The sequence below is a fragment of the Sceloporus undulatus genome, chromosome 4 (genome assembly GCF_019175285.1).
Source record: "Sceloporus undulatus isolate JIND9_A2432 ecotype Alabama chromosome 4, SceUnd_v1.1, whole genome shotgun sequence".
Lineage (NCBI taxonomy): Eukaryota > Metazoa > Chordata > Lepidosauria > Squamata > Phrynosomatidae > Sceloporus > Sceloporus undulatus.
The window spans coordinates 74,186,092-74,212,041 of record NC_056525.1 but is presented as its reverse complement, the minus strand read 5'-3'; the positions used below and the strand labels follow the sequence as shown (position 1 = coordinate 74,212,041).

At 40.2% G+C, this 25,950-nt stretch overlaps 1 protein-coding gene across 1 annotated transcript in view; it reads right to left on the bottom strand.

Moving 5' to 3' along the window:
- The window catches only part of LOC121928979, a 33,879-nt gene that overhangs the window by 4,482 nt on the left and 3,447 nt on the right, over positions 1–25,950 (bottom strand). Inside the window, exons 2-20 of the mRNA XM_042464304.1 lie at positions 25,753–25,909; positions 23,689–23,911; positions 23,143–23,253; positions 20,762–20,919; positions 18,102–18,143; positions 16,960–17,101; positions 15,922–16,014; positions 14,451–14,658; positions 13,290–13,396; positions 12,488–12,628; positions 9,889–10,043; positions 8,741–8,861; positions 8,496–8,612; positions 7,040–7,137; positions 6,733–6,945; positions 4,949–5,126; positions 3,058–3,240; positions 1,845–2,099; positions 1,135–1,203 (exon numbers count right to left, since the gene is read on the bottom strand). Coding sequence (XP_042320238.1) covers positions 1,135–1,203; positions 1,845–2,099; positions 3,058–3,240; positions 4,949–5,126; positions 6,733–6,945; positions 7,040–7,137; positions 8,496–8,612; positions 8,741–8,861; positions 9,889–10,043; positions 12,488–12,628; positions 13,290–13,396; positions 14,451–14,658; positions 15,922–16,014; positions 16,960–17,101; positions 18,102–18,143; positions 20,762–20,919; positions 23,143–23,253; positions 23,689–23,911; positions 25,753–25,909 — 2,771 coding nt within the window. The remainder of the gene's footprint in view (positions 1–1,134; positions 1,204–1,844; positions 2,100–3,057; positions 3,241–4,948; positions 5,127–6,732; positions 6,946–7,039; positions 7,138–8,495; positions 8,613–8,740; positions 8,862–9,888; positions 10,044–12,487; positions 12,629–13,289; positions 13,397–14,450; positions 14,659–15,921; positions 16,015–16,959; positions 17,102–18,101; positions 18,144–20,761; positions 20,920–23,142; positions 23,254–23,688; positions 23,912–25,752; positions 25,910–25,950) is intronic.

Here is a 25,950-nt window from a genome sequence, read left to right as displayed (position 1 = left end):
GAGAGTCCATGTGGTTTCCATTTATGTATATGAAAAGCCATTGGATATTGTAACATTAATAGGGCTAAGCTTTAACTTAAATTTCCTGAACCTAGTGTCCTTCAGTTGGTTTCGGTTACAATTTCCATTAACATCAGCTAGCAGAAGTGGTATGTACACAATAAAACAGCAGGGGGCACATCTGGTTTGGGGTTTCTGTTCAATTGGAATAGCAAGAGAATCTACTTGAAACTGACAGACCAAAATAGGTGTAGTAAGTGGATAGAAATGTTTCTCTTTTGTAATAGTAAAACCTGGGATCATCAAGGGGATGAACAGTGGGAGAAAAGAGGTAACTGGAAATACTGTGTACATAAAATCCACTGCTATAATGGGCTTTAAAAGATGATCAGACTGAAGCATAGAAATGAAGACCTTCCTTGGTTACTGGTCACAATGGGTATACAGTTTGTTGGCTCCAGTGTGTATCATCTGCTAGACAGCCATGTGAACAAGGATGGACTGGATGGGACCTTGGTCTGATTCAGCATGATTCTTCTTAAATTCCATCCTCGCTGTAGCATTCTGAGCAGTTAGGGTTTCTGTGGCCATGACTGCTATACAGCAGCAAAGCCTGAAAAAAATTCTGCACCCCTGCTGTCCACTTGTGCATACTTACAGGTTTGCAAGGAAAACTACACTTTGCCACTTCACTCTAAAGAGGCTTTAACTGTATAAACACATGGCCCCGATATTATTTATAAAACTACTTCCTATGCTTGCCTTAACACAAGATTAAAAATGGGGAGGGTAGTTATGAAAAAAATTGAAATTATCCTGAAGTGCAAAGATATACAGTTGTATTCCCTTTTACCACATATGGATGTGGAAGCTGGACAGTTTAGAAACAAGATAGGAAGAAAATCAATTCATTTGAGATCTGATGCTGGGGCGGAGTGCTGAGGATCCAATGGATGGCCAAAAAGACCCTAGAGAAGATCAAGTCAGAAATCTCCCTGGAAGCCATGATGACAAAACTGAGGCTAGGAACTAAGAGTGTTGGAGCATGGGGGGTCTTGGAGATGTCTCATCAGGGCCGCCATGGGTTGAAATTGATCCGGGCAGTTAAGAACAAACGCTTGGCTAATCACTTACCACTTGCTTATCGAGCATGCTCTTCATAACATTGCTGCATTTCCCTTCAGTTAAAGAAGCCAGGATCATCTGTTCAGGAAAGGAACACACTGAACAGTAAAGCTTTCACAACAGTACAAAATGTTTTATATGAGTATAATACTACACCAGTTGAAAAAATGAGTTACAGCTTTTTCTGTACTATCAGTTCCTGAAAGCAAAACTATCCACTACATTTTTGAACTAAATTTTGTACCAGCACTTCCCAACCCCCAAAACTGGAAATGATAAAATGGTGATATTGACAAGTCAATAGCCAAATGTGAGCCAATGTACCAAATTCTATTTTAAACTAGAAATAAGAGCAACTGATTGTAGGACTTGGTTCTTAGGAAAGGATGTGCTCCAGAGCATAGACATTAACTCCTAGAATCCATCTGATTTCATGTTTTTTTACAGACTGTCTGTAGACTTGTTTTTTTTTTCTTTGTAGTTATGATTTTTTCCCCAGCTACAAAGAACTTGGACAATTTGTAACTTGATGTAACATGTCATACAGTGATGCAGGCAAATCATACAAGAAAATATTTGCAAAGAAGAATATTTATGCCACAAGTCAGCTCCCAGAAATTTTTGATGAATATTTTTGCTTCCAAGGCAAAAATCCCTAGCAACCTCTGCTCTTGGTTTAGATTGGGTTATTAAAATTTGTAGGTAAATTTCACTTGTACCTCACTCGGAGCTCCCTGGTATAAGGGCAATTGGTAAACACCAGTGTTGCAGTAACCTGTAGAGAATACATGGAGAGACGTCCACGCCTCACTTTCCGGAGTGCTACCTAACTGGTCTCCCTTTATCATGACTTTTCTTTGTGTAGGTTGAGTCTTTTCTTTTACGGTTGGCACACTGTGGGCTGAACGCACTGCCCTTCTGAACAGGTGAATAATAACCGTTGAATATTCACAGTAAACCCTGTGGGGAGAGGACTGAAAAACAGAAAACAAGTTCTGAAAGAAAAGACTGCAAGCTGTCATACAGAGGGACTCAAAATATTTCTCTTATGCTTTGATATGTAGTGAAATGTAATGGGTTGGAGAGCATGGGGTTCTATACACAGTTGAGTTCTGTCTACTCTTCTAAAAAGTTACTGGGCAGTAAGTACAAAAGGAATGTGTACATGCCCCTAAGAAATTTGCAACACAACCTCATTACTAACCCTAGCAAAAGTGTGTGGACCCCCTTAGAATTCCAGTATACAAGCCAAAGACAACACAGTGGAGATACCTAGTAGCCTAATTACAGGAACATTGCTACATTGCTTAGCTTTTCTTTCAATTTCCGCCAATTACCTTCCATATGATTCAGTTTAATTGACTGCAATACACACACACACACTGTTCATAAGTAAGCCAATATTTTATTCAGAACTTGGGAAAGACTTTTTGGATAGAACTCCCATATATATACATTCAGCATAGTCATGCTAGTAGGGATTTTGGGAGTTGTAGTAGAACTTTTCCCAAAGAGTAAAAAACAGCCATACTGGCAACTCGGCTTCTATGGATACCTTTTTTGAAATACAGGTGGTTTCACTTTACAGCTGTAAGCAGGTTATTCAGTGAGGTAGATCCTATGACCCCTGCTTTGGTGCACTGATCACTATCTTTTTGTTATGATTGCTACATCTGGGCTAAACCCTGTATTGATTTCATTATTTTTAATCTCTATCACTTTCTGCTTGAAAACAAACTCCAAAGAGTCCTAGATCTCCAGAACTGGTTTTGAGAGTATAAGAAGTGATGTAATGGGGAGAAGGATATCCCTTCTCTGTCAATTAAAATTGATTCCCCTGGTCTGTCTACCGAAATCCTATGGATCCAGCCCTTTCTTTCTTCGGATTGTTGTTTCTGTAGATGGATAGTGGACGGACTACATCAGTAATACCTTGAAGCCATCAAGCCATATAGGCCATTTCTCATAGCTGTTTGTGTCAAGTTCTGTAAGGGAGATGGGGTAGTCATATTTCAGCCATTGTCTTCCAAAGTAAAATGCTGCAGGTGGGTTGAAGCAGAACTGGGCTGTTGTCAAGCCTGACCAGGGTAAATTCATTGCTCTATCCACTGCAAACTGAAACAGCACAGAAAATAAGAGATCGATCTAGAGAACAGCAGAACATATAACAAAGGCTTCTAAGGCTTAGTTCACTTAGTTCAGTATTTTTAAGGGTGGAGTGCTGAGCCTGATTTGCTTTAATTCTGAGGATAACCCTTAAAATATAGGGATTTTTACTCCTCATAGCAATCGTATAGGGAACGTGAAGCTGATTCTGTTATTTCATACAAAGTTGAGATAATGTTATATATATTCCACTGTGCTCTACTGAAAAAAGGTATTTTTTCTTGTCCTCCTATTTTTATTCCAGTGATTTATATGCTGCATCTTTTATCAGACAGCATCACTTTATTCTTAAAATAGTTTTCAGGTGTAACGACAGCTCGATATTTTACATGGATATTTGTAACTTTGGGTTCTGTGACATTTCTTCCCTTTGAATTCCTGTTCTTTCAGTTCAACAAGAGACGCAAACAACTTTTAGTACAGGGGTGGGCAACTATGGAAGGCCATACTTGGCTCCTGCAAAAATAAAAACCAATTTTTAAAAAGCTTCCAAACCTCTAGGGGGTAAGGGTGTGTTTTCACCATGTTTTGGGTTTCAAAAAATGAATCTTTTAGGTCTAATTTGGCCCAGGGTGCCATCAAAATGTGGTAAAAATGCACTTCATGCTCTCAAGTGGACGTTTTGGGGCAAACGTTTTATTTTTAAATTTGCTTTGCAAAAAATTGTTCTTGAACCCTTGGGGGAGCTCTATATGTGGTGGAAATTACCACTCAATATTTGGGCGCATTTTGGAGCAATTTTAAAAAAATTTGAAAAACATGTTTTGAAATATTTTTGACCCTTGAGGCCATAAAAATTACATTGGGGGCTGCATGCAGCTAACAGGCTGCGCTTTGCCTACTCCTGTTTTAGGGGTCCATGTTACGCTGAGTCTGGGCATTTTGATAAGTCTACCTACTCTTTCATGTTGGTATTATGTTTTTTCACAGCATACTATACTACCAAAGTGCATGGGAATGGCAGCTGTTAGTGAACTTTTGCTTGAAAATATATATTTCAGGTTTATCCTGTAGCTGATTTTCCTCATTATCCTGCTTACAATTTAAGAGTTCTTTTTCTATTTAAAAGAGAAATTGTTTGACAATAGTGGTGACAAGACTAGCACAATCACACACAAATAGGGTTGCCAACTTTTCATCTTGACCCTGCTGTTGTGCCTATCCCCAGCAATTAAGCAGATTATAGTATTTGATTCTGTTTTGTTAAAAGCATTGCCTGCTAATTACCGTACATGAAGCTGAAGTAGAGGCTGTGGTACACAGCCAGATAGAAAAGTCGGATGCTGTTTTCAAGCGCAGGCCTAGATTCAGGTTTGTAATAAGGAAGCAGTCCTGTTGATGACTTTTTTAGAATATGTGTCAACAGTATGGCATCCAGATGTTTTTGGAGTGTCGCCCCCACAATCTGTTCCCAGCACATTCAATAGAGAGGGGTGATGGGATATGCAGTTCAGTAACTTCTGACTGGAAGTATGTTGCCCATTCCAGATTCAGAGGCTTGCTTCAAATGTAGTATATATGAACACTTTTATCCTGTGCATATATACTCCTAACTTATATCAGAGGATCTTATTCCCAAATCAGTGTGTGCATAATTTTAGTCTCCTACCCAGAAGTGTACAAAACTGCTCATGCTAGCCAAGGCACTGCTATTCACCTTGATGCCATATGCTGGGATGTATCTGGAGATGTAGGTGAGGTTGAAAGGCTGTGCCTTGCTGCCTGGTACCCATGTTAGTTTCTGGTGGATCCAAGTGGAGATCTCCTCATCTGTGATTAAACACTTCTTACATCCAGCAAGCTGCTGAACAATTTCTCGAACTGAAACTACTGATCTACATGGAACAAAAGCTGTGATTCTCAGTATGGCAGATACTTAGTAAACTTGTCATTCATATACCCAACATTTTAATTCTAAAATGATTTGAAATCAAAGGTTACAGGTTGACTTTTCCTTGACCAGAATTTTGAAATCCAAAATATTCAAAAACCAACACTTTTTTCATGGGTGGATGCGGTAGTGACATCTTTGCTCTCTGATGGTTCAGTGTATGCAAACTTTGATTCATGCACAAAATTATGTAAAATGTTGTATAAAATTACCTTTAGTTTCTGTGAATGTGAAACATATGTGAAACATAAAATACATTTATGTTTAGATTTGAGTCTCAACCATAAAATGGTCAGATCAGGGCCACAGCATGTAGTTGTCATGGCACTAAATGGGACAGCCTGTTCAGCCCCTTAGAGAAGCATCTAATAAGTGTCCTGTATTAAACCAGAGTAGTACTTCTTGTGCTTCCTGGCTCTGGGGCTCATTTTCTTTCAAGTTTATCACACGTGAGGAATTTCTCTTAATTTCGAATGAAAAGAAAGTGGGGCCAGAACGCATTCACGTAAAGTCGTTAGTTTAGCGAAATTACATGAATGCTCATTGCATTCGAACTGGCTCCCCATTGCCCAAAAATAGCATGCCATTGTCTGAATTTGTGTGTGGCAGTCTATCACGCAATAACGTGAAACCCCATGACTGACTTCTCATTGCCCAAATTTGTGTGTTGCAGGTTATCATGCAATAATGTTAAACCCTATGATTGCATTCAGATTGCCATTGGATTATACTTCCAATTTCCCTTGTCTGATAAACTCCTTTGTGAATGTCCTTTAATAAATTATTACATGGGCAAATATGATGATGTTTTGTCTTCAGTTTTTACTATAAGCCCTTATATTTCTTTTTAGCTCAATTGTTTGTTTCTAACTTAGCTATCTTTAAAAATATAGGTGGCAATGCTGCTATTTTAAATGATACTCAAACATCATCATTTCTAACTTTGCTACTTCTCTTTAAGTATTTTCAGGTATATAGAATCAAATTAGTTCTGTTAAAAAATCAAGCCACTGTATTTCATACAGCACGTTATACACATCCAGTCTTGATGTAGTTAATGCATATCTGACAGCAAAGAAATTTAAAATTATTTGGAGGAACTGCTTAGCAAACCATTTTAGAGAGCCTATCCCAGAACTGTAGTTACTAAGCAATGTCCTAGATACCACACTGAAATCTCACTTTAAGAAAGGATACCATTCCAAGCAGAATGTCCTTCATCAGTGTATGAGAACGAGATTATGCAAATATGCTCAAACCAGGCAATATCGAGCTTGAGCAGCAAACATTGACAGAGTAGTTCTGTCATTTCCAAGATGATGTATCAGCACGAATACAATAGATTCGAATGGTGGCGAACTCCTTCAGTGCATGAGGTCTTATGAGTGTATAGCAGATTAAAAGGAATAAAACTGTATATGTTAACATCCCTTACATAAGAAATTTGCAAGTGGTGATTTGGAATAGGGATACTGATAGACATATTTAGGGCTGCTAAGATGGTCTTCCATTAATCCTATAAAGTATGAGCCAGAATAAGCTCAGCTCACCTGGTCATCATGGCTTCATAGAGGCAACTTTCTCCTGCAGTAGGCCTGGCTGAGTATGAGTAATAGACCCTATCAGAATAATCAGGCCTTGGTTGGAAGAGGCCCAGCTTGACCCAGTGTGTCTGGGGGACCATACTTCTTTTCAAGGTGTGATGATTGGAATCTACAGGAGCCTTGAGAAGCCTCACCAGCAGGGTTGCACAAGGCACATACCTATGGGGAAGATAAGAAGACATATTAAGAAATTCTAAATCTGGTGATGACGTGGGGCAAGAATTATAAGGGATACAAGCCTGGAGAGCCTTACCGGCCTATTGAGGTCAAAGTATGGATAGAGAAGGGCTGGTCTGGACAAGGGCCATTGTGAAAAATTCGGAGCTGGTGAGCACCATCATTTAAGGAGACCTGGGGGAAAACAGTAAATCAACTACAACCAACAGATCATGGCTTGGGCCCAGGTTACTTGGAGGACCGCCTCTCCCCATATAATCCACCCCACACACTCAGGTCAGCCGGGAAGAATCTGTTGAGGGTTCTGACTGTGAAATATGCGTTGACCTCGCAAAGGGCCTTTTCTGTCTCGGCCCCAAAAATTTGGAACACCCTTCCCGATGAGCTCCGTTCTATCACCTCCCTGGATCTCTTTAAAAAGAAACTAAAGACCTTTTTCTTTCTTCAAGCTTTCCCCCATGTGCTCTGATATCATGTAGTCCCCCCCCCCCCATATGTATTTTGCATCATGGATCATCAGCTCAGCTGGCTTTGACTTGGGTTAATAGTTTTTAAATTGTACTTGAAATTTTCTACACAGTTTTATCGTATGTATATATTGTAATTTTATTTTGTACTGTTGTATTGTTATATCCTTTTGTTCCGTACACCGCTTTGATAAATGTGGAAAAGCGGTATAGAAATAAGTTTTATTATTATCATCATCATCATCATCATCATCATCATCATCATCATCATGTTTTGGCATCCTATTTCTTGCAATAGTTTTGTTCTAGGTACAGGTGACAGGGCAAAAGCATTTGTTTTACTGCACCTCTGGAAAATGTCTTGTGTTGCTATACAGGGCACACCATCTAAACTAGAAGGAACTGGGATAATCTAATGATGCCTGATGTAAAGGGAAGACTGAGTCTCAGGATGTTTTATTCTACAAGTTACCCAATGCATTTTGGCAAAGAAATATTTATTTGGCCTTTTTTGGGTCTACTAAAAAAGGTGGGTGGATGGACAATATGTATGCATTAATCATTACTAGTCTTGCTGATTATGCCTTGTGTGTACATGTGTTAATACATATTTATTGACCCCCTCCTTTTTTCTTGTAACAGTCCCTGAATGTGTCAGATGTATTTGTGGAATAAACCGTTTTTAAATATATTCTGCAACTCAGTCTCTCCTTAACATCAAACAGGAAAAAAATCATTTGTTTTGTGAACTCTTACATGGAACTTTCTATTAACTTGAATGCATCCTCATGCCATGATGAAAGCCTCTCTTTTGATATCAAATGGAATTTTTCCAATATTATTCTGTTACCATTCTGGTCTTCAGAAGACAATGAGAGTTCCTTGAAATAAGAACTACTAAGGATGAATTAGGTACCTTTAAGACAAAGAAGGCAGCAGTTTTCCTTACACTACCCTCCCAGAGCCTATCAGCGTTGTAAAATTGGATTCAAGCCATTCCTTAACTTCATTTCTAGAACTTAGACTGATTCCTTTGAATTCTATTTTCCATTTCAGTTAACTCACCCGAATCCCCTCAGCTCCTGGCTCTGGGGCTGTGTATGTTCCAGATTCCACGAAAAGATTGAGGGCTGCCCAGCCAATCTGTATCAGCCTAGAGCTGAAGGGGTCAATGGAATAAACCTGCAGAGTATCCAGATACATTATTTAGTATTTTTTCTCCATTTAGTACCCATAGTTATTTCATTTTAGAAATACTGGCATTTGTTAGCACCCCCTTTACCTACATATCACCCAGACTCAGCACAAACCTTAAAGAGAAGAAATGCACAAGGTGTTAACACTTGTTCTCGCATTTCAATTGAGTAATTGTAAACTGGATCAAAGATGCTGCTATTCAAATCAATCTCAGTGTAAATGTCTGGGCCAATCCTAAAAAAAAGGAAAAGAGCATTTTCTTATGAGTGAGGATCATCAAACAACTCTGCTGTTGCAGGTACCTTGGAATGAACTGAAACCCTTTCAGGCTACAACTTCATAACTAGTGGTAAAAAAACCAATAAAGAATGACTGTCAAAAGGGATATCATGAAGCTGTATGCTTGACAGCCATTCTCTTTCCACTTTTTCTTCCTCCTAATATACTTCGGATACATAAATTTTGGCTTAGTTCACAAAAAGAGATGAAAAGGCAAAACCATGCTTCCAGTCTACCACTTCAAACCATTAATGAGAGATCTTATGATCTTATGAACTCCTATAAATAAAGTTCTCTTTACACATACAAAACTAGATTTTAGAAAGAAGAGGTCTAGACTAGTTCTTCATGATCTCTGATTCACACAAATGGGTGCTCTGCACCTGCACAGTACACTATTCAGAACCTCTTAGAACTGTTAATGCTTTTTGAGGGCAATCCCTCCCACCCCAACAATATCTGTCTTTACAGTTCCTGCCTAAACTCTCAGTTACTTTTCATCCATTGTGTCACTAGCATCATAGGAATGTCTCTGTTGAGCTGTACTTGTATTCAGAATACAAGATCCTACAGGTTCTTTGATTTTGGCTTGGTTTAGCTTCTCTCATGGTTATCCTTCAGACTTGCTCTTTTTATTGAACTAGAGGCTCTTCTAACATTATTGCATAGGAACCAGTCACTCTTTTAGTAACTTCTCTTTATGTCACCTGGATAATGTCAGATGTTGCAGATGATGTGCAATAAACTTACGACACAATTCCTTTTGACATGAGCATATTGAAACTGAAGCAATGCTGGCATGGGAAAGGGATATCTCATAGACTTACCCCACATGATCTGGGCTTTCTGACACTATCTAAGCAGCTCCTCTCCATCTGAAGGTTAAAATTCAGACCAGGACCCACAACAACACTGACACATGTGCTAGTAGAATGACTTTCATATTTTGAGAGTGGGAGGAAAAATAGCCACCCTTCCTTACTGTTTGTAGCTTCTGGTAAAGATGCAAGCAGCCACCCTGGTAACTGTGACACCATCTGGCAGGAAGCGAGCTCCATCAATGTACAAGTCAAAGCCATCCCCAGCATCAAAAGACTCCACAGGAGGTGTCTCCCTGACATGATAAATAAAAGCTTCCTGCAGAAATGAGTTCCAACCCAGAGAATATTATAACACACTGTGCAAGTTGGATTTGGGGAGCAAATGGGAAACCTGTGATAACGTCTAGCCTCCTCAAGTCAAGAAAAGATTTTATATACAGTATATATAATGAATGAGATCCGTTAAGCCCACTAGTAAAGTCTTTGGTAGTAATACACACTTAAGGCATTGCAAGTTGCAAGAGAGAGGCTGTTTGTTCCCTTTTCTCAAATTTTATCTCATGTGCAAGAGCACATAAGCAAGAAGGAACTCCCTCTGTCTTCAGCATATAGCAATTATTTGCCTGAATACTCAAGCAGCCAGTATGGGGCTGGGCAGGGCATATCCCTGTAGTCAGTCAGTGGCCAAGAACCCCAGAGATGCATCAGGGGCAAGAAAATGCTGTGCCTCCAATATATATCCTGGTGTAAGTAAGGTTAGTGAGGTTTGAGAGCCAGCATGGTGTAGTGTTGGACTCCAACTTGAGATCAGGGTTCAGTTTCTCCGCTCAGCCATGGAAACTCACTGAGTGACCTTGAGGAAGTCACACTCTCTCAGCCCCAGAAAACCCTGTTATAGGTTAGCTTAGTTGGAAATGGCTTGAAGGCCCACAACAAGGTGAGCATTACATGAGTGTATGTAAGGAGCAGCCAATATATTATATGATATATATTCTAGCCAATACATTATATATGTATATCTATTTTCATTTTTTAAATAATTTTTAATTTGGCTTTTAAAAGAAAACAAAAGAAAAATGAGTCAAATGTACATACACACAAAAAAAAAATACTTTGTAATACACACAATATGCACAATTCACCCCCTGACCCCCACCCCTAATAAAAAGACTTCCCACTTCTTTCTAAATGTGACTTATAATTACCACTTAACTTCTCCTTGAATCATTATTACATTCTCTTACTAATCAAAATTAATAATTACTTATAATTTATATCTCTTTCATGTACATAAATCAAGTTTAATTTGAGTTGGCTCTATTTACTATAAAACCCCATAGTTCTGGTAATCCCCCTTGTTTGTTTTATATACTGCATAAAAGGTCTCTAAGAGCCAGTGTGTTGTAGTGGTTTGAATATTGCACTACGACTTTGGAGACCAAGGTTTGATTCCCAGCTCGACCATGAAACTTCCGGCCTAGGAGGGGGAGAGTAGGCTGGCCCAGCTCCATCAGGGGCTAGCCTGAAGAAAAAGGCTCCCCCTCCATAACTGTCATCTTCCGGCCTAGGAGGGGGAGAGTAGGCTGGCCCAGCTCCATCAGGGGCTAGCCTGAAGAAAATGGCTCCCCCTCCATAACTGTCATCTTCCGGCCTAGGAGGGGGAGCAATAGGCTGGCCCAGCTCCATCAGGGGCTAGCCTGAGAAAGGCTCCCCCTCCATAACTGTCACTTTGGCCTAGGAAGGGGGAGAGTAGGCTGGCCCAGCTCCATCAGGGCTAGCCTGAAGAAAAAGGCTCCCCCTCCATAACTGTCATCTTCCGGCCTAGGAGGGGGAGAGTAGACTGGCCCAGCTCCATCAGGGGCTAGCCTGAAGAAAATGGCTCCTCCTCCATAACTGTTATCTTCTGGCCTATGAGGGGGAGAGTAGGCTGGCCCAACTCCATCAGGGGCTAGCCTGAAGAAAAAGGCTCCTCCCTCCTTAACTGTCATCCTTCGGCCTATGAGGGAGAGAGCAGGCTGGCCCAGCTCCATCAGGGGCTAGCCTGAAGAAAAAGGCTCCTCCCTCCTTAACTGTCATCCTTCAGCCTATGAGGGAGAGAGCAGGCTGGCCCAGCTCCATCAGGGGCTAGCCTAAAGAAAAAGGCTCCTCCCTCCTTAACTGTCATCTTTCGGCCTATGAGGGGGAGAGTAGGCTGGCCCAACTCCATCAGGGCTAGCCTGAAGAAGAAGAGCCCTCCCTCCGGTCCATCTGCCTTGGTCCAGGCCTCAGAGGGAGAGAAGAATGCTGGACCTGATCTCCTCCCCCCCCCTCACCATTCTCTTCTCCTTTTGTGTCGTGTCTTTTAGATTGTAAGCCTGAGGGCAGAGAACTGTCTATTATCCCCTCTGTTGTAAACCGCTCGGATTCCCAGCGATTGGGCGGTATATAAATAAAACCTATTATTATTATTATTATGAAACCTACTGGGTTACCCTGGGCAAATCACATGTTCTCAGCCCAAAGGGAAGGCAATGGCAAACCTCCTCTGAACATATCTTGCCAAGAAAACCCCATGATAGGCTCATTTTGGGGTCACCATAAGTTGAAAACAACTTGAAGTCACACAACAACAACAAAAATCTCCATATTTTCAAAAAGTGTTCCTGTGGGTTTCTTTTTATTAAATATGTTAACTTGTCTCAATGAGCCAATTCCATAATCAACTCTATCTATATCTATTTTCATTTAAAAAAAAACTTATTTAAAATGTTCAGTACTCACATGGGGCCATGTTTTTGTAGGGTCGAATACAGATGGTGATTCTGGTGGAAAAGGAAGTTCAGGCTTCTGGGAGCTAAAGATGTGCAGTCTCAAAGTTGCATCACCATACAGCTTAAAGTCCTGGTCCTTCTGTTCTGCTGACTGAGATGCATCACCCATGTGCCAGCAAGGAAGAAAGCATGATAAGAGATGACTAAGAAACAGGGAATCTATATACTATAGAATGATAATCCTACAAATATTACACAGCTTCTATTTTAAATGACTTTAGTGTTAAGCTAAACCATTTAGTTTTAAGTGAACCATTTAGGAGTGTTGTCTTAACAACAACTGCAAGACTGGAATTATCAACTGATTTTGTCCAGTCTCCTGTACACTGTGCTGTTACATTAATGTTGATGTGTCCAGGGGTTTAGCTATAGGTGGAGCAAAATAAGGACATTGACCCTTCAAATGAGTATTTTGTTCCCTACCTGAAATTTTTCTTCAATCCACATTTCTGGCATTGCAATATCTTAAAATTGAGCATTTAGAAATACAATTTAAGCATCCAAAGAAAAAGGGCAAGCAATGTTACCAAGGCAATAGGAATACAAGACCTATTCTAGATATGAATTATTTTCAGTTCCTTACTTACTACAATGCTTGAAATTTGGGGACAGAAGGGCAATTTAATTAGGGAGGCATCATTCTAATTGGTGGGCATTACTCCCATTTTGCCCCCTCTCCCATAGTTGTATCCCTGATGTGCTACATGTATGTACCTATCTGAATTTAGTATCCTGCCCTGTGGTGCACTTACCATCCCTGACAAGGATACTAGAGGTGGCACAGGGGCATGATACAGCGTCAGCGTGTGGGTCCCTGTATTCCAAACAGGTACTCTAGGTTCTCCTTCCTTCACTTCATCTGAAGAGTCCAATGGAGAAATCTTTACTCCTACAAAGGGACTGGCACTATGAAATACTTAATTCATGTAGAGGTGAGGTGGAGAACATGGATTTCATGCAGCTTCTGAGCATTTATTTTGAGAACATCAAAGACCCCTCCCCCTTAAGCTCCCTGAATCCTCTCCCAAATAAAAAATATTCCTGGGCTGACTTTGGGCTAATGTTTTAAAGCCCAAAACAGTCCACAAACACTGAGTTTTTACCCATTCCCTCAGGCCACAAATACCCTCAACTTTTTAAAAAGATTATATTGGCTGAATAACACAAGGATTGGAGCCAATAGTTACACTGCATAAGTTCTAGTATGCCCAGGCAGTGGCATCACTAGGTTTGGTGTCACCCAGTGCAGTAACTTATGGTGTCATCCTCCCCATTGGCCTCCTCCCATTTCACACCATACAGGATCCTTATGTAATGCTTTTTTGCACTAATGTTACTTGTAAATTGTAATTCCCATATACCACTGAATGTAATGCTAATAGTTGTGACATAAACAACTAGCAAAATTAAAATTATACCTTCAAATTACAATATCATAAGAACAACCTATGTATTTACATATACATAGTGAAGATTTGGTTAAAATGTGATCTTTTTAAAGAAAAATTAAAAATAAGATTTTTTTTAAAATTTCAAATTTTTACATTTTAAAAATAAATTTTGAAATATGAAATTTTAATTATAAAAAATTCTGGGGCCTCTCCTTTCTCCTCCAACTGAACTTCACCTCATTCCCACCATCTCTTAAAGCATTTTAAAGGGAAGCAGATGAATGCCAAAGCCCATTTCTGCCAAAAGGTAGTTGTTTGAGGAACAGTGGTGTCACCCCCCTCTTTAGGATGTCACCTGGCACAGTCTGCAGCCCCTGCACCCCTGTAGTGATGCCACTGTGGCCAGAATATGCAGGTGTGGCCCACAAGGATAAAAATTGGCCCCTGCGTGCCCATACAGTTACCCACCTCTGCAACTGAGGGTTTTCTAATACCAGGCCAACTAAAATATGAGCAGAATACCTGCAAGCATCATCTTAGAAGATTTAGACAGCCTGGTCAGCCTGAGCATAGTCCAGGCAGCTAGCCATTTTTCATTCCCCAGTAACGGTTGGCGCTGAGGCTTTGATCCTTTGTCCCAAGGGGTAGATGCCATCCTCCCACTGGGCCAGTGGTAAAAGCGAATGATAAGGATCATGTCCTCCTGTGGTGTAACATCCCGGAAGGTTATCTGAAGGAGACAAAGGAAAGCAGCACAGAGGAACCATGAAGTAGGGTGGTATGCATGGTTACTATCTTGCTATAAACTATCAGCATGATCACCCATTTCATCCATTCCTTTCCTCATTAATCGTTTAAAAATCTTCTCTGTGTTCTCATTAAGAATAGGTGAAGCTTGTTCTAGGCTCAGTTATGCAGAGCCATATCATAGGACAAGTCAAAACCCATGTTTTGCATATAACAATAAAAACATCCTAGAGACAGGAACTCAGGCAACCCCAAAAGTTGAAGCTATTTCCCTTCATAAGCTGCTGATGCTGAATCTATGACAAAGAGTGCCTAGTACAGTATAGGTATTGGTGCAATATTCACATAAATCTTTCATACAGGGTTACAGAACTAGGGCAGTTAGCATAGATTAAACTGTTTACAAAACATCTCATCCGCAGCAGCCCATAACATTTGTGTATCATCATCATCATCATCATCATCATCATCATCATCATCATCATCATCATCATATTATTATTATTATTATTATTATTATTATTATTATTATTATTATATCCCATCTTTTCCCCAATATAGCGACTGAAGGCAGCAAAGAATATGTACTGAGATTATTCTTGTCCCAGAATCATGATCACCTGGAATTTTCTGATGAAATGTAGACTGTCTGGATACATGGTTGCCAAACAGAACTACTGAGTGCCATTACAAAAAAAACCTCTGTGCACACAGTTAATACCTCACATGCACTATTTGCATTTCACTGAACTGTCCAAGGGCAATTGGCATTGATGCTGTTGAGCAAAAGAGGGAGGGCGGGCAGGTAGGTGGAACTTTGTATGAATAAGGCAAACAGATATTCCTTTGCATGTTTCAGGCTGGGGAAATTGGCAGCTGTGCTTCTGTGATAATGAGGTATGGGCAGCAATTCCATCCACCTAGATGAAGCATCTGTACCTAATCCTGGATGTGACAGGTGTTTACATCTGAATTATACCTGTGAGATAATTGCCCCCAGTGCTGTGGGAAAGGTACCACATGTATGTTGTTGCTTCCTCCAACTTCTTTGGATCTTGATCTCCTTTGCAACCTGATCAGTCATGTTTTAAGTTTGTCTTTTCTGTTAGTGGCCTCAAAACCAGGGTATGACATAAGTTAAACCTGAAAGACAATAACTTGCCTACAGACAGTTCACAATAGGAATGTGAATATGAATTCCCCATCTGCAAACTTAATGATCTCTGTCCAGGATACCATTCTGTACCTCTTGCTCTCCAAACACGAAGTAGCCATGTTTGATGTTGGATCTGATGGAATTAGTGAAGTAATTCAGTCCTGAATCCCTGGTGGCAATCACCTAGAGGAAAGCATTGTTGCTTTTTAAATGTGATACATGTCCCAATTTCAGTTATTTTCACATGTTATACTACATGCAAACATTTTCTACTTTTGAATGGTTCTATTAGCTTTTCTTATGACATAACCTAGCAATGCTCCTTAAAGGGGTGGTCTGTGGACCACTTGCTGGTCTGCAAGCTATTGACTGTTTGTCTGTGGCAAGTTTCCAGGAAAGAAACACTTGTAATCAATTATATGAATAATGTCCCTGTTCCCAGGACACTGAGAAAAAAAACTTGCTAGCGCCCCATGTCAGATAGTTTACGAAGCACTGATCTAGAGAATGACTGGCTTTTGAATAGTAAGGATATTATAGTCCTAGCATATACTGTGAGGTTCAGCTATCTTAAATTTCTCCATATATACTGCCCTGGGTTAGGCAGGAGCTTGCAAGAAGTAAAGAAGACTCTGAAGTCTTCTATATGTTTTTATTTAGGCATAGGGGATTTTGCTACATTGGGGTAGAATGGCCCACCAGTCCCTTTCAGTTGATAAGTTCTGTGCTATAGGAAGAAGAAGACAGTTTCTTTGTGGCCTCAGCCTTGATTTTCAGAAATGTTCACCAGAGCAGGTTACATAGCTCTCATCCACAGTTAAGAAGCTCCTAGCTACCTTGAATACAGAAAACTTCCTCACAACATATCAAAACTTTGCTCTATCTAGCTCCATATTGTGTACACTGACTAGCAGTGGTTGCTCAAGGTTTCAGACAAGGATTTTCCCCAGTCCTACCTGACAGTGCCAAGGCTTTAGTCAGGGCTTTTTCATGAAAAGCATGTAAGCCTTTCCCCTATAATCATGTTAAGAGTGCAGGAATGTTGAACCTAGGTATATCAGTTCCTAGATGGGGCACTAACCATTATACCACAGCGAGTCTAATGACAGAGTAGCATTTGATTCCTACCTGACCAGTTTTCTGCTGGTAACCTGTCAGCCGGATGACCCCATCTCCAAGTGGGGCACCTTTCACTCTATCAAGGATGAACCCCAATTGTCCTTTTTCTTTCTGATGCTGATGTTGTGGCCTCTGGAGTGCTGTTTCACTTCTAAAATAATCAGATGGCTATTAACATACTTTACATCTCCCTTGAAACAGCATGCAGCATTCTTCTACACTGGGAACAAATATCACTTTCCCACCATAGAAGAAATTTGCTAGTTAAGCAGTTGACCTTAATTCAAATGAAAGTAAATCCTACATCTCATTTGATTTGATAAAGCAGTAGTGACCCAGATTACCTCACAACTACCACTGCTTTTGAACCAATGTGACTTCCAGACCAATCCATCTTGTGGCCAGTCCTACTATTAGGCAGAGCTAGGCAGTCACCACAGGCAGTGAATGTAGGGGAGGTTGGGGAGAGGAGGCAGTAGCACCATCCTTCTCTGGCCGGTTCTTCTGATTCCCCAGACTATTCTGCTCTATTAGAGGACAGAGTTATATGGTATACAGGACTGTTATAGTTGATTCAGTAAAGCTACACCAACCCACATTTCAGTATAACCACTACTTTTTAAGCAGTGATCCCTACATGACCAGTATGTGCCATCCTTGAAGTAAAATTCAGCTGTCAGTCCAGTACTGTATGCAGAATGATTGCAGATCATCTCATTCTACATAATGTCAAAAGATTTTGGGCAAGAGTGTTGTTGAGCCTGGCCTCTTTGGGTTCCAGCTTTGAATCTATATTCCAGAACTGTAGATCTATAGCTAACTTACATTAATAATGAAGATGGCATAGGCAATAAATAAATAAATAAATATGCATATTTGTGTCTTAGGCTTTGGTCCTAGGTCTTTTAAATCCAGTAATGACTCTAGCTTTCAGTTACCCTAGGTGCATATAATTTGTTCAAGAGGATCCTGTGAGCCAGCTCCTTCTCTAGGCAGCAGAATTATATTTTGCATCATCAGCTTGTGGGGCTGTGCAAGCCAGGCAGTTCTGACCACTTTTCTCTATTTCAACAGTTATGCTGGGAGAAGATAGGAGAGATCATCATCCCACTGACATAAAGGGAATAAAACACATTGTACTCAGTCTTTACCTGGAAGGATACAGAGAAGCTTTTCTTCTTGGTATCTTGGTGCTGCCAGTGTCACAGCCAGGAAAGTGGGAGACAGGAAAAATGAAGAAGGGGAGGAAGAAGGTTGCTACTTCTAAACAGATTACAATACCAAGATCAGAAAATTATTTCTTTAAGAAGCCCCAAACATTACCCACCTAGGTATTAGGAAGCAGAGAAGGAATGTTAGGAGTAGTCAATCATATGGATAAGTAAAATATGATGTACAGAAAAGTAAGTGAAAAGAAAATAATCTTGTTGGTAGGATTCAATTGTTATGTATTTTTCTTAAAAGATATGGGGAACTGTCAGCATATTACATCTACAGACTATTTGTCAAGTGTACAACATGCAAAACAGGGTGGTATTAAGTAGTAAGTCATTCACCACTAACTGGAGGCTGATGTGAGATAATCTAGATGAATGACAAAAAATAATGATCAGGTACTACAGTATACATATATACTCTCCTTTCTTATATATATGACTGAAGAACATATACCATTCTTTCTCAATCAAATATCCTAGAACAAAAATGCAGAAACAAAAATAGTCAGCACAGACATGGGAATGAAACTGAATGACTAGTGGCTCAATATAAAGAGAGATTGTATCTGAGTTGGCATTACTGATGAAGCATGTGGATATGGAACAACACTATTTGAAAGTAATGTGTAGCTGTTAAATGAAACAAGAGCAAAGGCTAAAGGTAAAAGACACCTTGGAGTTTATCACATGGGAGGAATTTCTCTTAATTTCAAATGAAAAGAAAGTGGGGCCAGAACGCATTCACGTGAATTCGCTAGTTCAGCGAATTTACGTGAATTTGAACTGCGTTCCAGCTGACTTCCCACTGCCCAAAAATAGCTTGCCATTGCCTGAAATTGGGTGTGATCATCTCTCACGTAATAACGTGAAACCCCATGACTGCGTTCGGATTGCCATTGGATTATACTTCCAATTTCCCTTCTCTGATAACGTCCCTTGTGGCTGGCTTCTCCTATACCAGGAGTAAGGTACAATATACAGTCCAGGGGCCAGGTTAGACTCTTCCTGGAAAACCTCCTGAGGGACCAGATGGTGTCATAGAGATAGGCCTCTCTAGGGGTATAGTTATAAAGAAAGCAAAATGAGGGCTTTGCCCCTCCCACCAATAAAATATTCTGCCTGAGATGAAATATTCCTTCAGTCCTCAGGTTTGTAGCATTACAGAAAGTGAGACATCTAAAATTATTCCCATCTGTAAGTCTTTAGGTATATTCACTGTTTGCATTCCCTTGATAACTAATGTCTGCCCTTTTTCTTTGGGTGTATTGCTATTTTTTAACTGAAGTTTTAAGTTTCTGAAAACCTAGAAATTTGAAGACTGAAGGAAAATTTAATTGGGGCAGACAGAATTCATATTTGGGAGGCACAATGGCCTAATTCCCCACCACCACAGCTACACTCCTGAGCCTCTCTCTTTCTCTAGACCTGTTCTCCTATAGACTCCTAAGTCCTAAGTCCTTTCTCTGCACAGAGACAGGAATAGTGATTACCCTGTGTATAGAAAAAGGGATTCAGCTGGTACCATGAAGAAGTTAAGCAAATTCAGCCTGCAGCTGGAAGAGTCACTAACCAGCTCAGCAGCCGCTGAATACACAGCCAATTTATACTGCTTCTGTTATCCCTCACTGAAATTGCACATGCTGGCTGGGGAATCCTGGAACATGCAGCCCACAAAAAGTAAAATTTCTGAGCTCCATGTAGTGATGTGAGGTGAATAACACCTATGAACACTGGAGGTTCTGTTTTAGTTAACAGCTATGAACTAATGCACCACAAATGTGTAAATGTATTTAATCTGGTAGGGGTGGGGATGTACACACAAGAAGAGAGAATCTGGAAAATAATAATCATTCAACAACTACATATGTAGATCCACAAAGATTTCTCCTGCATCTAGTGTGCTGCTATAGTGCAACACTGAAAGGTCAGGAGAAACAGGCACCCACCACCATAAAAGTTGTTGGGAGAACATGTGATCAGCATTTGAACCTTAGTGCTCTTTCACACTACACAATAATAGCACTATGATTCCACTTTAACAGCCATGGCTGCATCCTATGGAATCCTTAGGCTTGCTGTTCAGTAAGGGCTGTTTGGCTGAGAAATTAAGACCTCTCCCTGAACTGTAAATTCCAGGATGTGGCCATGCCAACTGAAATGGAATCATAGCACTATAATTGTGTAATGTTAAAGGGTCCCTAGATTACTGTAATCACTTATAGACATCACTGGCTATAATCTTTCTCTGATGAGCTGATGGAGCATTTCCACAATGTGTGGTGTTTTCAGGGAATAGATGATATGAATGAATGCACCCAATCTGAGTTTTACCACCACCAGAGCCACACACCAATAAACCCTTAAAGAAAGTCTTTGGATCAAGCAGAAAATGATCACAAATACTGGTGGATTAGAGGTGCTAATCTTACCCTTTTATATTAAGCCATTGTAATCCAAAGCACACAGAGATACAAAGATACAGGGGTAAACAATAATGATTCCATGCTGATTAATTTCCTATTAGCAGGAAAGCTTAGTCTTTGAGGGAGAATAGGAGAGTGGAAAGAAAGATGGCTGTCTTCCACTTTCCTCACCTTTCATTGGATTGGTGTTGGAGGGGCTGTTCCTGATTTGGAGGAGGGTCAACAAAACCAGTGTAAGGAGGGACAGAAAAGGACAGGCTGGTGGAGGCAGGGTGAAAAGAGCGCTGGGCTGGAGGGAAGTCTGTAGAAGGTGCTATGGAACTGCACACCTGTATTTGTGAGAAGAAGAAACAGCAGAATTAAAGCAGGTAGGTGACAGATACCAAGAAAAGCAAGGGGACCATGATACAGCTGTTGGGTGGTTGTGAAGTAAGACCTCAGTCCACCTGATTCTAGACTCCTTGATTTTTTTGCAACACAGCTACCTTTCTAATAACTCCTCATTGTGATGTTTTGGAGTTTATCAAATGGGAGGAATTTCTCTTAAATTTGAATGAAAAGAAAGTGGGGCCAGAATGCATTCACTTAAAGTCGCTAGTTTAGTGCAATTACGTGTATGCACATTGCGTTCGAACTGTCTTCCCATTGCCCAAAAATAGCATGCCATTGCCCAAATTTGCATGTGGCAGTCTATCACGCAATAACGTGAAACCACACGATTGTGTTCAGACTGACTTCCCATTGCCTGAATTTGCGTGTAGTGGGTTATCACGCAATAACGTTAAACCCCATGATTGCGTTCAGATTGCCATTGGATTATACTTCCAATTTCCCTTGTCTGATAAACTCCTTTGTCATCCATCTTTCTAATAACTCCTCATTGTGTTACTTTGTCATCCATCTTCTGCCATTTGTTCAAATTGTCTTGCTTCCATTTGATATCTTATGAATACTGCATTTTCTTCAAATAACTGAAGTACAATAACTTTTCATCCCAAGGAAACTGGATAAAGAATTTTCCATACAGCAGCCTTCTCCAGTTTTGCGCCCTATAAATATAAGCATCTGGAGGGCATTAGATTATATATAGACTACATACTCCCAAGAGATCTTCCATTGCCCCAAACCTGAAAAGTTACTTGTTTGGACTACAATGCTCAGAGCGCCCTGGGTATTCTGGATGTTGTAGTCCAAACATAACTTTGCCAAGCTCTCTTGAAACCAACAACAATGGAACAGCAGGATGGGAATTTGAATACACCACACCATACCAACAGCATTCAGAAACATCATTCTGGGATTCTGTTCAATAATTAGCTAAAGCTATTTAAAAGAATTTACATCCTTCCCAAAAGGAGAGTAACTTTTTTCCCTAGCAAAACTCATGACCTCAAGCCTCAAGCAATACTTTCACCCAACAGAGCATCAGAGGCATGTTCGTTTACAAAACTATTTAAGATCAAGAGGGAAGCAGGAGTCCTCTCTCACTAATACTTATGTTCCTAAAATGTCAACTAGATGTTCAACCAAATCTTCTGAAGTGTCTCTGTCTTGACCATTCACCCAATTGACCCACATTGGTAATCAGTTGTAAGGCTGTATATGTAACTGTAAAAATATTCTGCTGTACCAGCAAAGAACAATTTATATGGACACCACTATCCATTTCCACATTTTGAGGGGAAGCTTGGGCAAGATACCCTCACAGTGTGCGGTCTTTCATGAATTGATCTATTCCTGTTCATTGCAATCACTGCTGCCATTTACTTTCCCCTCTCCATTTACTCCCAATCTTCACCACTATCTAAATAGAGAAGGCAAGACAGATGGACGCGGTTCCTGCTCACTCCTATTACTTCTCGTTTGCCTCCTGACACAGGGTAGGAGAACATATAGCAAAAAAGCAGAGTCTGGAAACATTAGCACTAAGGTGAACACACTGAAATTAAGTAGTTAAAAGAAAAGTTGCTAATGATAAAATGTTTAAAAAAATTAAAAATGTATGTATACTCAAAGAATTAATTTTAAATGACTAAAAAATGGACAAATATTGTCCCATTCTATATTTCTTCCAAAAACTGCCGTGATTAATTAGAGTAATGTGAAACATTAATTATCATTTTAAAAAAAGGTCATAGACATTGAAATTTTAGTGTTTAAACCACTAGGTTTTCCCCCCAACTGCTGTTATATATTTAAAATAAATTATTTCCACACCCTGGCAAAAACCAAGAAGAGGATGGGAGTATCCCTGCTGGAATATGCCACCGAATATGCCACCTTGGCTTGCAGCTTTGGATACCATACTGTGGGAAAGGGAGGATATAAAATAAATAAATCTGTGACACACTAGATGCAAGACAATACCAGTCTCTGGTGTCTGTCCTAGGTATGGTTATCACCACAATTGATACATCAACCTTCCAAATACTCCTTATACATAGAATAAGGCTCAGAGATATTCCACAAAAGGAGTTCACCTGCATCCCAGACTAACTCTGTCAAGGAGACATAAAAAAGCAAGACAGGTAAAAATGGCAGGTGCCACTCACTGTAGGAGGGTATTTATACAGGGCGGCATTGCCTGGATGGATCTCAGCCATTGACTGCATATCAGCATCTCTTGCATTCACTAGTCGCAAGTAAAGCTCAGCTTTGCCAACCTGTGGAGATGAAACAAAGTCAGCTCTAGTTAGATGAGTGTTAAAAGATATGCAAACACAAGTCAATGAGAGGTTGAAATAATTTTGGTTTGTTTCAGTCTTCTGAGAATTAGTCATCATCCTGGGAAAAACATCAATAGTGTTGTTTTTGTGCTGCAACTAACTAACATGGCTATCCTTCTGTAAGTTGTTACTCTGGGAAAATATTTATTAAGTGGAGAGGATTTGAGTGGAAAACTGTCTGAGATCATAGCCACCTAAAAGAGATGCTATAGAGAATGGAGGAACTCAGTATGAAGAACTGAAATAAATGGTTCATCAAGACCTCCCTGAGACAAACAGCAGGATGCTTTCTTAATGCTGCACAGAAAAGAGGTGTTACCAGTAAGAATCCTGTTTTGAGAATCTACTTTGATCTTTATTGAAAGTCCTTACCTGAGGCACACCATTCATCTGTTCCACAGTAAGGCCTGGCTTTACAGGAAGCACCCGGATAGGTACCTTCCATCGCCCACTCATCACTTGATGCAGTTGGTCAAAAATTTTGATTTTGGCCCATCCTCGGGGAGCCAAGTTCTGTATTTCTAGCCCATAAGCATCAAAGCCTCCAGATGCTTGCAGTTCAGTTACAAGGTCAATAGAAGTTGTAGGGAGGATTCTGAAAAGCAATTAAGACAGATGAACTCTACACCAACATCCTGAGATTGGACGAGTTGCAGAGCTTGGAAATTTTACTTTTTTGGACTACAACTCCCAGAATCCTCTAACAAGTATGGCTTTTAAAAAGTAATATTGCCAAATTCTGGCCTTCTAGGGATGCTTCACAACCTATAGTGGTAGAGGCTATTTTTGTTTAGATGACACTCATTTAACTATGAAGAGGCAGGATTTGTCAGGTGCAGAGTTGAATTGAAATAAAGCATTTAATGGGAAACTAGAGACCACATTATACTCCAGGGAAAGTAGGACAAGGCTCTCAAAAGGTTCTTTCTTAAAACATAGTTAGACTTCATAATAAAAACAAAGTAACATATCAAGCACAGAATAAACTGAAAGACAGAGGGCACCATATGGATAGCCAAGGAGGACACTGTTGGAACTTTACAAATATTAAACAACTGCAGAAGTATATGCTGCTCTTAGCCATCAGTCCCATGTGTTGGCAAAGCTATATTTGATTTGAACACAGTTTTGGAATCGATAAACAGTCAGAATAATCCATGCCATAGTATTTTCGACTTCTATGTACAGTTGTGGAAACTGGACAGTGAATAGCATTTAGCATTTAGCAATAGCATTTACGTTTTTATACTGCTTAATAGTAAACTCAGCATTCTCTAAATGGTTTAAAATCTGTAAGTCAATTGCCCCCAACAAGATGGGAACTTACTGACCTACAAAAGGAAGGCTGAGTCAACATTGGAGTCCTGGGATTGAACTCATATCCTTGTGGCTGCAGTACTGGCATTTAACCCCTGCACTACCAGGGCTCCTTAAAAAATGAAGAAAACTGACATGAAAAGAGTCAATTCATTTGAAGAGTGGTACTAGATTTGCCAGATCTATTCCAGCCCTATATAGACCTGACACCGTCCCCAGGGCACCATGATGGCATGTGTCGCTTCAGACAGCATGCAGCATCATGGCGCGCCTCTGACGCTGCGGCCAGATGATGCAGGGCCAAAAGGATGCCATACAGCTGCACTGCCATGGCTATGGCGCCCTTTGGCTCCTTTTTGTGCCCACCAAAGGCCAGATTGGGGCCACAACATGAGGTTGCCGCAGCCCTGATCCGGTCAGGAAAGGGGTGGTCTGTAGAGCCGCTTATTTGCCAGAAAGATAATTTTTGCCAAAAAGTCAAATAAGTTGGTCCAAAAGGATGCCTGAACTCTAACTCAAAGTCTAACTCATCCTCCCATCTCCCCCTCATTTCTTGCGCTAATCTGCCCAAAATTTTAGTGTATTCTTATTGGACAGTTATAAATTTGGATGTTTAATCTCTTTTTATGGGTTGATCACTGTTTTTATGATTGGGGGGAGGGTTGGGGTTTGGGAGTTTTTTGACTGTAATTTTAATTGTTTGATGTTTTAATTATACTGTTGGAATCTGCTTTGATTCCTTTGTGAAAAAGCGAAATACAATTAATTATTATTATTATTATTATTATTATTATTATTATTATTAAGTCAAAATGGCTGTGCATTGGCTATTGTATTTTCAAATAAAATAAGATAACATGACTCACAGGAAAAGATGATTAGGTTTGGTAAAGAGAAAAGCAGAAGGAAAAGTCAGAGACCACATCACTAATGGATTGATTTGGTCAAGAAAGCCACAGCCCTGAGTTTGCAGAACCTGAGTAAGCTTGTTGAAGACCACTGTTCCTGGAGATCTCTCATTCATAGGATCACTACAAGTCAAAGCCAACCTCATGACAAATTACAACAAATATACATTTTATAAACAAAAAACAAATAAAGCCAACCATTGACACTCACCTTGGGACTGGCTGCCTGGCTGCTAAGATGGCACAACACCCTCTTTGCCCATCCATGACATACTGTGGAGACTGTCCCATATCTGAGGAGACAATGGGCAGTGGAGTGGGCTTGCCCAACTCTTGTCCATTACGGTACAGGGCAGAGACAAGGCAAACTTGATAAAATGTGGGATCCAGGCCCAAGAGAAAATCATAA